Source organism: Carica papaya, chromosome 9 (genome assembly GCF_054855325.1).
Source record: "Carica papaya isolate Zhongbai chromosome 9, ASM5485532v1, whole genome shotgun sequence".
Classification (NCBI taxonomy): Eukaryota; Viridiplantae; Streptophyta; class Magnoliopsida; order Brassicales; family Caricaceae; genus Carica; species Carica papaya.
The window spans coordinates 8004030-8016733 of NC_142317.1; the positions used below are offsets into that span (position 1 = coordinate 8004030).

Here is a 12704-nt window from a genome sequence, read left to right on the forward strand (position 1 = left end):
AATTAAAATATTAATACATTTTTAACAGTATTTTAAAATATAATAGTAGTACGAATCATTTTAAAAAATAAAATAAGATATTTACTATTATCATATTAATATATTTGCCAAAAATTTAAGGGTAAATTCTGTTATATTTTGAAATTTTTTTCTCTATTACCTATAAACTTAATATATGTTGATAAGATTTAAGAAATGTTCACAATCTTAAAAAATCACCAATTAAATAGCATTTCTTTAATTATAAGGCAGTGCAATGTGGACGCAAGACATTGTTAATGTTAATGTAGAAATATCACTCATGCTCAAGGCCAACATAAATATGGAGTTACACGAAATTTTATAATATTAAATTTATTTGTATTTCATACGATTGATATTTTTGTAATTTAAAAAACTAAATAATGTATAGATAAAGTGAAACAAAAAAATGTGATGGATTTTCAAAAGTTTGTCCCTTTTAGGTTTGATACAAAAACCAACATTAAGTGTAAATCAAGAAAGGATATATTTAATTTTTTATGTTTGAAATTTTATTTAAGTAGACTACTTCCTACCTAAAAAGAATGTGCTACTATCCCATATTAAACATAGTAAAAATTGTTTAATGAGAAATTTTATTTATATTGTGTAAATTACCATTGTAACGGCCCCGAAAGTTTAAATAAAATATATGTATTTAAAATCTCAAATGCGGAAGCGTAATAAAAATTTTAATTAATACATATTTTACCAAATACGAAAAAAAAGTGTGTGCGTTTAATCTATGACGATGAGACTGTTTGCAACACTGTTTTGATTGACATGTCTAAAGTAATATCTTTTTTTATTTTATTAATTTATAGCTTCAAACTCAAATGACACCAAGGAAAAGAAAATGTAATTTGATAAATGAGAGTAAAGAGATGGATGCAGGAAGACAAACAAGTGTTACTGTTTCTGCATAATTAATTTTGAATTAAATAAAACGTTAAAATGTGAATTAATCCCCCAATAAAACTTACCAACACAAGTAGCTCTAACAACGTGCATGGTTAATAATTGTCATCAGCTGTAGGAATCGGGCCAGTAAACTGGTTAGGTATTGGAACCACTTAAGAGTCTAATTTCTATACACAGTAATTACAGAAGAAATAATTCCATTCTCTAATCTTCCTCAAAGAATATATGTATATATTCCATTTTCAGTCAATGACTTACACATTATTTTTCTACTCTGACACTTCTTTTTGAGATCTTTACAAATAGAACTTTGTTTTATTTTCAATCAGGTTCTCCATTTTTCAAATGATTCTATGGAAAAAAGGCTGGTTTGGAGAGTGAAAACATACATACATCATACATCCACGTAATATACACGCACACACACATCTATATATATATATATATATATATATATAAATGTTACTTGCTCGTTGTTGGAATTATAAAATCACATTAATATGTAATATCACAGGGGGCTGGGCTGCATGACCACAATCTGCACATCATGAATAGTAAATTAGAAATCTAACATAGACGAAAGTTAAATTAAAAATCTAAAGTTAAATCAAGTCCAAAAAACATTCCAAACAAACCCCTAAAAATAGAATTAAAACAAACCTAATACTCAAGCTTAATATATTTTAGATTTCTAAATATTATTTAGTTTCTGAAAAAGATGCTGGAACAGACACAATATTCTCCAAGCTCGTCATGAACGGATGATGATCATTGTTATCAAAATGGTTAAAATGCTCGAGCCAAGAGAGATCATAGTGGACAGCCATGTCTAGAACAGATGTTGAGTCAAAGAATCCGGGAAAATTAACAGACTCTTCATTCTTGAACCGTCCTTTCATTGGAGAGGTATGTGCAGCCATGGGATCAGGCATCATGTATAAGAAGTTGGTATTGTGGGGATGATCAAGTAAATTAGGATACTCACCGAAGGGCACCTGAGGAGGAAAAATGATCTTCTTGTGAGAACTCATGCATTGATTATACATTTCAATTGGAGCATACTGATGAAGTGTACTAGCAGCAGGAGACATGTTGTAGACTTTAGATGCCATTACAATGCTGTCAGCTACACCATTTTCAATGGGGATTTGAGCAATATCATTATTTAGCTCTTGCACTCCATTTTGATATGGATTTATGCTATCAATCGCAACATCTTGTTGGCCATTTGGAACTTTATTACCATATCTACCAGTCTTCTTGTATATCTTACACAAAACCCAGCCATCAAGCTGCAAGAAGAAAAAAAAAAAAGAAAGAAAAAACGTGTAAATATTAGGCTAGTGAATAGAAAACATTAAGTTGAAATAAAAAATTTTGATACCCTCATGCAGTTTCCTCCTTTTTTCTTGTTGGAAGGATTAGTGATCTCATTTTTATCTTTATTTTCCTTGAAATAATATTCGTGCATGATCCAGTCAGTCTTACTGCCTCTTTGAGCTTTGCCACGATAAAACACTAAAGCCCTCCTGGACCAAGTCTCATTTTTGTTTCTGTAAATATCTTTATCAGCTCCAGTAGCTTTCCAGTAGCCATTGCCGGCGGCTCGATTTGGTCGGTCACCATTGCGGTACTTTCGATCTCTTGGACTGAAAAAATACCATTCTTTCTGATACTTTCCAATTGTGGGGAAAGTAGCTATATAAAAAATTTCACAAAATTAAATTGAAGTATGAAAAAGTAGAAGATACATAATTCTATACACAGAAAGAAAGAAACTTTTGAGGATCAAGAAGAAACTTTAACCTCCTTCCAACAAGAAAGATTAGTCCTTTACCATCAATCTTTCAATGAAGCCAATGATATAACACAATGCAAAAGGGTAACCATTAAATTCAGAAAACAAACTAAGCAAAACCACCAAGAGAATCATTGAATTCAGCAAACAATTTTTTGTACAGAAAAATCGAATTCAGAAAACAAATTAAGAAAAAGCACCAAGAGAATTTATGCTGCGTAATGTATCAGATTTAACCATTGAAGTCAGGAAATGAAGAAAAAACACAATGAGAATTGATGCTATATATATATGTAATATATAGATAAGTATATGTACATATAAATTACCAGATTTAACCACTGGATTCAGAAAATAAAACAAAAAAAAAAAAAGAAAGAAAAACACACATATAACACAAAGAAACAACCATTGATGCTGTAATATGTCAAATTCAAAATCAAAAAGTACATATATCAGAATAATTCACCATTAAAAAGTTAAAAAAAAGGTATAATTCAAAATTAAAGAGTAAAAAAAAAAGTTTCCTGTGTATATGCGTTCGTTTGTTCATGTGTAAATACGTGTATGTATATATATATATATATATATATATGATGCATACACAGAACCTGAAAGATCATCGGGGGTGAACTTGTATACTTCAACGTCCATGATCATATTTGGCGGAAGACGCATATTCTTGACTTTTGGACGCAGATAGTCTAACACAAGTTCTTCATCGTCGGGCTTGAAGCGATAACCAGGAGGAAAGGAGGCAAAATAAGCCTCAAGCTCGCCGTAATTATAAGTCTGATCTGCATGGTTAAGAAAACCCTTGTTCGCGGCTGCAGAAGAATCAGAACCATCATCAACTACGTCTACTGGGCTGTTCACAAAGGTTTTACTTAAATTCAGTTGCTGCTGGTCCTCCATGGTTAGACTTTGTTAAGTTTCTTTGAAAAATAAAAACAGTTTTGGCGGAAACAAGATTTGCACTGTAAATTATATAATATGGGGGAGGAACAGATTTTTTATCATTATTTTTCTCTGAGGAGATAAATTAGATTTGTATTTAAATAGATAAATTAGAATGATATATTTTTTTAATAAAATATTTTATTTTTTTAATCTTAAATGATAAGTATTACAAGATTGTTTCAATCACATATATATATATATTTTTTTTTTTATTGCTATCTAAATATAAATAAAATATCTAAATAATAAATCTTACCCCAGTTTTTTTATCTTTTTTTTTTCTTGTAATAATAATAACAGTAATTATTATTATTATTTTCATATAATAAAAATTAGAAAATAACTTATATTAAATTTTCAATTGTTAATAAATAAGTCACTTTTAAGTTTCGATTCTGGTTTGATTTAATTAGATTCTTCTCCGTAAAATTTTATAAATTTAACATACAAGAAGGATTTGATAATTTTATTTTGGATGCTGAGCTTGGAGAGATCCCTCTGCTCAGTTCATCATCTACTCTACTAGTTCGGTGAATCTATTTATTCTAATCTTGGGTTTTGAACATTTTATCATTTTTGTCAACTTCAATCGTTTATTTGGGGAAGGACTTACATTGACAGGAAGTACGTGTAAAAGGGCATTCCATTCTTTGGATCTTCTTCCTGTTTCCTTAAGTTTCAAACATCAGATTATTCTCTTCCGTTTCCTGTGCTGACTGTTGGTTCATCTGATGATGTAATTGTCATGTTTGCATCTCCTCCACCCTCAAACCCAGAATAAGAACAAAAATGAAAGTTTGGAAAGATAGAACTCATACTTGAGAAATGGTTGGGGGCATTTAGCTTTTGCTCAATGCTTTTTTCATAAGAAAAGTTTGCACCATTTCAACAAGATCTTCCCCTCCACATATGCTTTCTAAATGAAACAAAACATACAATCCAGCAGCTAGAGTACAAAAATGCTCTGGAAAAAAACATTACTCCAGAACAAAAGTACAAAATAAGACAAATTTCTTTTGACATATTAATCGAAAAAAAAGGGTAGGCTAATGGTTGATGTAAAATGTTAATTCGATGAAAGGAGACTCAAATCCTTCATGGAACTTAAAATCCTAACTTCGTGATATAACTGTCAACACTTCATAGAACATGAGATGATTATGTCCTCATTTCCTCCAAAGGGAAATTAAAGAGGATTACATTCATTATGCCTTGACGGTATGGATGACCTCTACTTTCTCTCCGTACCTCATCTAGTTCATCACTGCAAGATATACACCAGGATTTTAATCGCTAAATTAGAATATAAGTCACATGAAAATCAATGGATCATCCTTAATAGGGATAGAAAAATTACAGCATAGTTGATATCAATTATCACAGCAGGTAAGCATTCCATTAATTTTTCTCAAAATTTGAGAATTGAAAGAAGATTAAGATGGTAAGCTGCACATTTCCCTAATGACACTGCTGGACGGTAGGTGCTTAGTTTAAAACTAAATCACTTTCTTATACTGTAACAGGAGAATATGGTCTGCTAGAGATGTTCTACCTGTTCTAGGCTTCACAATATGTAGTTTACATACATGGTTAAATCAGACTACTTTAGATTCTTGCAAACTGAGTTCTGTAGCACCAGCCTGGGTTTACCATTCTATGGAGTTAATTTAATCTTTCTTATTTCCACTTCTCTTATTTTACTTTTTGTTGTTAAAGTACTTCCCTATACACACCATTATCAGGCATTGAAAATTTCAATAAACAAGAAGGTGAACGTTCAACTTCAATCGCTAACACAATCATATTACTGACTTCTGTTTCCCTTTTGAGGGACAGTACATTCAAATACTACCTTTTTCACTGCAATAGGCCATATATAAATGACAAAACTTTTCTATAAGACATATTATGAAGTTGACATGGTAAATGCTTGTAATTAAGGAGAGAAACAAAAGTCTATAGTATTCTTACCTTCACTTTCTTCCCTTTTGATGAACTCTCTGATTTGACATTCATATCTTTCTTCCTCGCCTCTGTCAAGGTATTGTTTTGTAGCCTTGTGATTTTTTCCCAAATGCTCACACATTTTTTGTCGTTAATACTCTCACTGTCCACAGGAGCATATGAAGAGGACTCTTGCCATTCCCTTCCATTTCCTCTCTCTTATACTTACTATCATTAATATCATGATTCACGGCAGCTCCCCTACCATTTTGACCCCTCTCTTTCCTATCTTCTTTTTCCTCCAGTTTCCTTGCGCCATTCCTTAGTTCCATCAACATCACTCTTGATGGCAACTCCACTATTCCTTTTACCCCTCTCCTTCTTACCTCCCTGATTCCTCCTCGTGCTCTTCTTGTTATCATAATCCATAAAATCCGCTTCATCACTCTCATTCTCAATCCATCATTCTTCTTCTTATCACCATCTCCCAAAAAAATTTCCAATCCATTATCTGCCCTCAATCCTCACCCACTCAGGCTCCTTATAAATGCTCATTCTATATATTATTGTTATTTTTCTTCAAAATTTTTTTTTTGCTACATGTCAGTTTGATCTGCAGAAAGGAGACAAATATGAAATGATGGATTTTGTCAGTGCCTTACTAGAGACTCTCCTGCTACACATCCTCCTATTTTTGCCCACAAAAGATGCCATCAAAACCAGCGTGTTATCCAAAATATAGAAGCCCCTTTGAACCTACCTCCTACGTATCAAAATCCACCGTTCTAATTTCAGCGAGAGTGTGTTTAGCAAAATACGATACAAATCAATGTATAAAACTTTACTGCTATGCAAAGCTCTCAAGCTCCAGAAACTCTCTCTTGATCTTCCACAAGTTTCATCTGGCTCCTTTCCTCACTTATCAAATTGTTGGAAATTGTTACTAAATATCATATGGAGGATTTGTCTCTAAGTTTGTCCAACTTTCAGCTGCCTTAATACTGCTACATGAATTCAGTTTTCTCAAAATTAAGTTTGTGTAATGGCATACACTTACTTGATACCTTGTCTTGGACACCACTGAAGATTTTGAAAATTTTCGTTACTACTATATATGACAGTTTGTTGACAATACTTTTACTTGATTGTCATGTTTTGAGTGTTTAAAGCTGTTTAACTATGGATATAGCGACAGTGAGCTAAATATTACTTTTGGTTCATTGAAAGAGTTGGTGTTACAATCTCCTGGTGGTGAGGAGGGTGAATTTCATATTCGTGCCCCAAATCTTCTGGAGTTAAGCCTGTATGGGTATTGCTTTTGGAGATTTAGATTGATGAATGTGTCATCTTTGGTAGCAGCTGATCACTCCCTTTACAAAGAAGAAGTACCATATGAATATGACGAAAAACCTTAAAAACATAGAGAAGAAGTATCATATATATTTGTGTACATGTAGGAACAGAGATGTATTAAGAGAAAGATAAAGCATTGCACTAATACAAACCTCGTAACATTCACATAAATTGCAGTTGATTGTTAACTTCAACAGGTGAATGGAACTTCGTAGCAACTTTTCTAAACCAGCAAGTATGTACCTTGTGAACCAAGTATGGAGAGTTACACTTATGCACTCTAACAACAGAGTAAGAGAACTTTCCATCTCTAATATTGATAGCAGCTGGAGGAGGCAACAGAAGACAAAAGAATTAGACAATACATTCTGAAACATAGAGATGCATCTATTTAGGCTATGTTTAGAACAAACTTATATTTGTGTTGAATTCATTTATAAATGTGAACTAATGTTAACACAAGATAATAGTATAAATTTAAACTAAAATGATAAAAAAATTTGAGCTCCTCTTATCATCACTTAATAGAAGTTATACTTCTCCTCAATAAACTAAGTGTCGCTTTGCAAATGCATTCTAGGTAATTTGTTCTACAAATAGTCTTAATAAAATATGCATGCGCTATTTATAATCCATCAAGAGGGAGAAAAAAAAACAAAAAAAAAGCCTGCCTAATTAGAGCCTAGAGGAATAAAATGATTTACGATGCTATAATAGATTCAAGTCTATAGAGAAACTTACACGAAGGTAACAAGAGCGCAAACAAAGTTTTTGAACATGACGTAGCTTTTCAAAATAGCCCACTGCCATGTCCTTAAGGTTTCACTCATATTCATATGGTACTTCTTCTCTGCAAAGGGAGAGATCAACTGCTACGAAAGATGACACATCCATCAATCTAAATCTCAAAAAGCAACACCCATGCTAGCTCAACTCTAGAAGATTTGGGACGCAAATCTTAAATTCCCCCTACTCACAACTAGGAGATTGTAACACCAACTTCTTCAACGAACCAGAGGTAATATTTACTTCACTGTCGCCGGATCAGTAATTGAACAGCTTTAAACACTCAAGAACAGGACAGCCAAGTAAAAGCATTGTTAAAAAATTATCATATATAGTAGTAACGGAAATTTTCAGAACCCTCAGTGCTGTCCAAGGTAAGTGTCAGGTAAATGTATGCTAGTACACAAACTCAGTTTTGGGAAAACTGATCATGAAGAAATATTTAGGTAGTTGAAAGTTGCACAAATTTAGAGACAGCTCCTGAACATGATATTTGGCGGCAACTTCCAACAATCTGATAAGGGAGGAAAGGAGCCAGATGAAACTTGTGGAAGATCGAGTGAGACTTTTTGGAGCTTGGGAGCTTTGCATAGCAGTAAAGTTTTGCACATTGATTTGTATCGTATTTCACTAAACACATTCCCGTTGAAATCAGAACGATAGATTTTGATACATGGGAGGTAATTCCAAAGGGGCTTCCATGTTTTGGATAACACACTGGTTTTGATGGCACATTTTGTGGGCAAAAACGAGAGAGTGTGTAGCAGGAGAGTCTCTAGTAAGGCGCTGATGAAATCCATCATGGCATATTTGTCTCCTTTCTGCGAATCAAAACTGACATGGAGGTAATAAAAATTTTTTTTGAAAAAAAAAAATAACCATTATATATAAAGAAAAGCACAGAGGGGTTGCATCCCCTGTATAAAGATATTTACATGGTTAGCAAAAAATCAATAAAGTCCACATTAGCTAACAAAGTTAGGTGTGTCTTTATGTAATTAGCCGTGCATATCACTATAGTTTCAAACCATCAATTATTAAAAAAACAAGCACAACAACAAAAGATTACAGGATAGGTAGAAACTGTTAGCAATGCTTAATCTACTATCCTCGTTCTACTATAAACATAGCAATCTTCACATGCCTTTATCCTCAAGTATTTGTGTAAACATCATATTATTCATCATGTCACACATTCATTCGAAGCCTGGTAAAAACGTGAAAGGGATATTCATTATATCCTCAAAGTAACTGTTTCATGCTTTTATTCACAATCACTGCAAAACTAAAGGACCTAAGGTGAAGTAGATTATACCTATGCTGGTGGCTTGGTGAAAACAAAAGTCCCTTTCTCTTTCTTTGTCTCCTGAAAGATATTTTTGTTCGAACTTTCTGCTCAGTCTCGCTCTGTGGTCGAATGCTCACTCCTGATTTTTTTCTTCTCCTTGTGTTGCTTTCCCTTCTTCTATACACATTTCTTCACATCCAGCTTCTTGGCTTCGCAATCCTCCCACCCTTCTTCCAGTCATTTGCTTCGATTCAGTTATTCGTTTCTGAGATTCTAGCAGGTTCAAAACCGCCTTTCTCTCCTCCACATTTCTGTTATGCCGAGGCGCTTCTGAAGATTCCCTTCACGCGTATTTGGAACGAAGAAGGGAGGCGGTTCTCCGTTTTCTCCAATAGTAAGAATACTTCAAATAAATAAACTTCACCTGAGCACCATGAAAATTGTGTTTCTTGGACTGCTCCTGATTCTTCCACCGCTTCTCACTCACTTAACCCTCTTTGTTCGACCCTCTGCAAGGGGTAACCTTCAGCCGAAGAGGTCGGCTAGGGCTGGAATTTTTAGATAAATTCATGTAAAATAACAATTTTATAATAAATTATTTATTTCATATTAATATTTAATTGTTTAGTATTATTACTCTTTAATACAAAACTTGTTGTAATTTAATAATAATTTCTTAAATATGCTTTATTTAAAAAATAAAATGAAAAGAGTATTATTAATTATTTAATAAAATCAATTATTATTATTAATTTATAGAATCTAAATGACTAAATATGTATAATAATTATATTTCAATTGTTTTTAAAAAATTAAACAAATAACTAATTTTCATCCCCCAGCTATATGACTTATAAGTTTACAAACTACAAATTTTTAAAATATTATTCTAAAAATTTTTAATTTATCACAAATGCATAAAAAAACTAAAATTTTGTAAACTAAAAGATATAAACTTTTTTAAAAAATATATAACTACACGCTTAAATTAGTATGAATTAATTATAAATATAAATTAATTATTTAAATAATATTTAAGTTAATTTTGTCATCTTTAATCTATCAAAAATAAAAAAAAATATATAATATTTAAGAATTAATAATCAAGAAATATATTCTAATTTAATAAATTCAATTAACTTTTACATTTCTTTTTTTTCATGATAAGTTGAATAAAAAAGAAATTATCAGGTAATTGAATAAAATATTTCAATATAAGAAGCAACGTTTTTAGAAAGTCTCTAAATGAAATTAAACAGTAATATTCTTCAAATTTTAATTAAAAAAATATTTTGATTGTATAATTTGTTAGAATAATTTTTTTTTTAAATTCGTAAATTTGTAAAAATTAAACATACATATCGTACTGAATTAAAGAAAAATATAAACAGAAGCGTACTTGAATCCATCGCAGAAGATTTGTTCGCGTCCGGCAGTAGGATCTTCTGAATTAACACAACATCTTATAACTAATTTTTTCTGGTGACGAGATTTAAAAAAAAAAAATAACAACCTTATAATTTGAAAATCATAACCACTTTTTATATCGACTCACTTTTACAATTCTCATTTCGCCAATTATAAAATAAAAATATTACAAAAAAATTATTTGCACATTACAAATCCATATTTAAACCTGATGCATTAAGATCCAATATTATTTAACTATATAAGATCACTTTTAAATAAGTCTCTTAAATTGATAGCATGATACGCATACCAATGTTTACATTAAACCCACACGTTATAAAAAATCTAATAATCTCTCACTTGACCTTTATGTGACACCTTAATTATGCATTAATAACCGTAAGAATATTCATAATTGTGCTATCAATACCTAAATGTATCACCAAATAATCTTGTCCATCAATTATAAAGACATATGATCAAAGTAATTTTCGCTATAACTAAATAACTAAACCCATTAATGGTCACATATATCAATATAACCGAACGACATGGATCAAGCATTGATGTGCAGTATGAAAATTACACACTATGTGATCTAATCATACCTATTTCCAACTGATCTTGCCTTCTCCTTAGTGAGATTAACTGTCAGAAAATTTAGAGATAATAATATATATAAACATAAATGCAAAAAACAAAAACTTAAATGAAACCATCGATACATATACCAAACCAAAGTACATAATTTATGACATATCTTACAAAATAAATGCAACTATGTTACAAGACTCCCATTGGAACTACACATCATTTAGGGATACAATACCTATATGAGAAGTGTGTTCATGAAAGATCTTTGATGGTAATCCCTTAGTGAGCGAGTCTGCAATCATGGAGTTTGTTCTAATGTACTCTATCGATATCTGCTTACTTTGAACTCTTTCTTTAATAATGAGGAACTTAATATCTATATGTTTTAACTTCGTTGAACTCCTGTTGTTGTTGGAATACATAACTGCATATTTATTGTTACAAAACTTTAATGGTCTTTCTATGCCATCAAAAATATGCAGTCTGGTGACAAAATTTTGCAGCTATATTTCATGATTGGATGCCTCATAACAAGCGACAAACTTTACTGTCATAGTAGAAGAGGCTACAAGTGTTTGTTTAGCACTCTTCCAGAAAATAGCTCTTTCAATAAGTAAGTAAATATAGTGTGATGTAGATTTTCTACTGTCTTGACATTTGGCAAAATCAGAATCAAAATAACAAATATCTCCAACTGATATGACCTCTTGTATATGAGCATATAACTTTTTATTCTCTATAGATACCGCGTAATATGTTTGACTGCTTTCTAATTATCCATACCTGAATTGCTTAAATATCTACCTAACATTCCAATAATGTACGTAATATCTAGACGCGTACAAACATGTACACACATAAGACTCCCTATAGCAGAAGCATAAGGAATTTTTTGCATCTCTGTAATCTCTAAATTATTCTTGAGGTATTGACTTAGAGTAAACTTGGCTCTTTTAGATATAGGGGTGTTTCCTGGTTTACAATCCTGCATGTCAAACCTTTTAAGAATCTTTTCGATATAGCTATTCTGTGATAATCCAAGAATACCTCGAGAGCGATCTCAGTGTATCTGGATCTCTAATATAAAAGAGGCATCCCTAAGATCTTTCATCTCAAATTTCATTGTCAGAAATCTTTTGGTTTCGTGCAATAAACTTATATCACTGCTGGCAAGCAATATGTTATCAACATATAAAACCAGAAAAATATATTTATTCTCACTAAACTTATGGTATACACAATCTTCTACTAAATTCATCTCAAAATTAAACGAGATGATGATTTGATGAAATTTGTGATACCATTGACGGGAAATATGTTTTAGTTCATAGATAATTTTTTTTAGTTTGCAAACTATTTGTTGTGCATCTTCAGATACAAAATTTTATGGTTGCACTATATAAATTGTCTCATCAATGTCACAATTGAGAAATGTTGTCTTAACATCCATCTAATGTAACTCAAGATCAAAATGTGACACTAAAGTTATTATAGTCCTGAAAGAGTCTTTCAACAAAACTAGAGAGAAAATCTTTTTATAATCGATGTCTTCTTTTTGTATAAAGCCCTTAGCGACAAGACGGGTCTTGTACCTATCCACATTACATTTCGAATCTCTCTTGGTCTTAA

General features: G+C 31.5%; 1 protein-coding gene and 1 long non-coding RNA gene across 9 annotated transcripts; both read right to left on the minus strand.

Annotated features, from left to right (window-relative positions):
- Positions 1 to 1466: 1466 nt before the first annotated feature.
- Positions 1467 to 8253, minus strand: LOC110811156 (uncharacterized). Of its 8 annotated transcripts, none has more exons than XM_088211249.1 (7): positions 7739 to 8253; positions 7150 to 7323; positions 5672 to 7014; positions 4314 to 4964; positions 3352 to 3608; positions 2327 to 2640; positions 1467 to 2234 (listed from the first exon to the last, which is right to left on the minus strand). In XM_088211249.1, exons 4-7 carry the CDS (start codon positions 4340 to 4342, stop codon positions 1641 to 1643), a joined length of 1194 nt encoding a protein of 397 aa, XP_088067375.1. In that variant the 5' UTR covers positions 4343 to 4964; positions 5672 to 7014; positions 7150 to 7323; positions 7739 to 8253; the 3' UTR covers positions 1467 to 1640. The 8 variants fall into 8 exon arrangements, with proteins under 8 accessions (XP_088067375.1, XP_088067376.1, XP_088067378.1 ...); XM_088211250.1 differs by having other exon boundaries at positions 5672 to 7054; XM_088211252.1 differs by having other exon boundaries at positions 3352 to 3567; positions 4314 to 4428; positions 4519 to 4964; positions 5672 to 7323.
- Positions 8254 to 8792: 539 nt separating this feature from the next.
- LOC148239778 (uncharacterized) lies at positions 8793 to 9648 on the minus strand. The gene is made up of 2 exons (XR_015816270.1): positions 9099 to 9648; positions 8793 to 8990 (listed from the first exon to the last, which is right to left on the minus strand). It is a non-coding gene; the product is annotated as an uncharacterized LOC148239778 (long non-coding RNA).
- Positions 9649 to 12704: the final 3056 nt, after the last annotated feature.

Coding starts and splice junctions, on each gene's coding strand:
- LOC110811156 (XM_088211246.1), bottom strand. CDS start 3,655: ATGGAGGACCAGCAGCAACTGAATTTAAGTAAAACCTTTGTGAACAGC. Junction 2,641..3,351: donor CACCCCCGATGATCTTTCAG/GTTCTGTGTATG, acceptor TTTTTTATATAG/CTACTTTCCCCACAATTGGA. Junction 2,235..2,326: donor AAGGAGGAAACTGCATGAGG/GTATCAAAATTT, acceptor TTCTTCTTGCAG/CTTGATGGCTGGGTTTTGTG.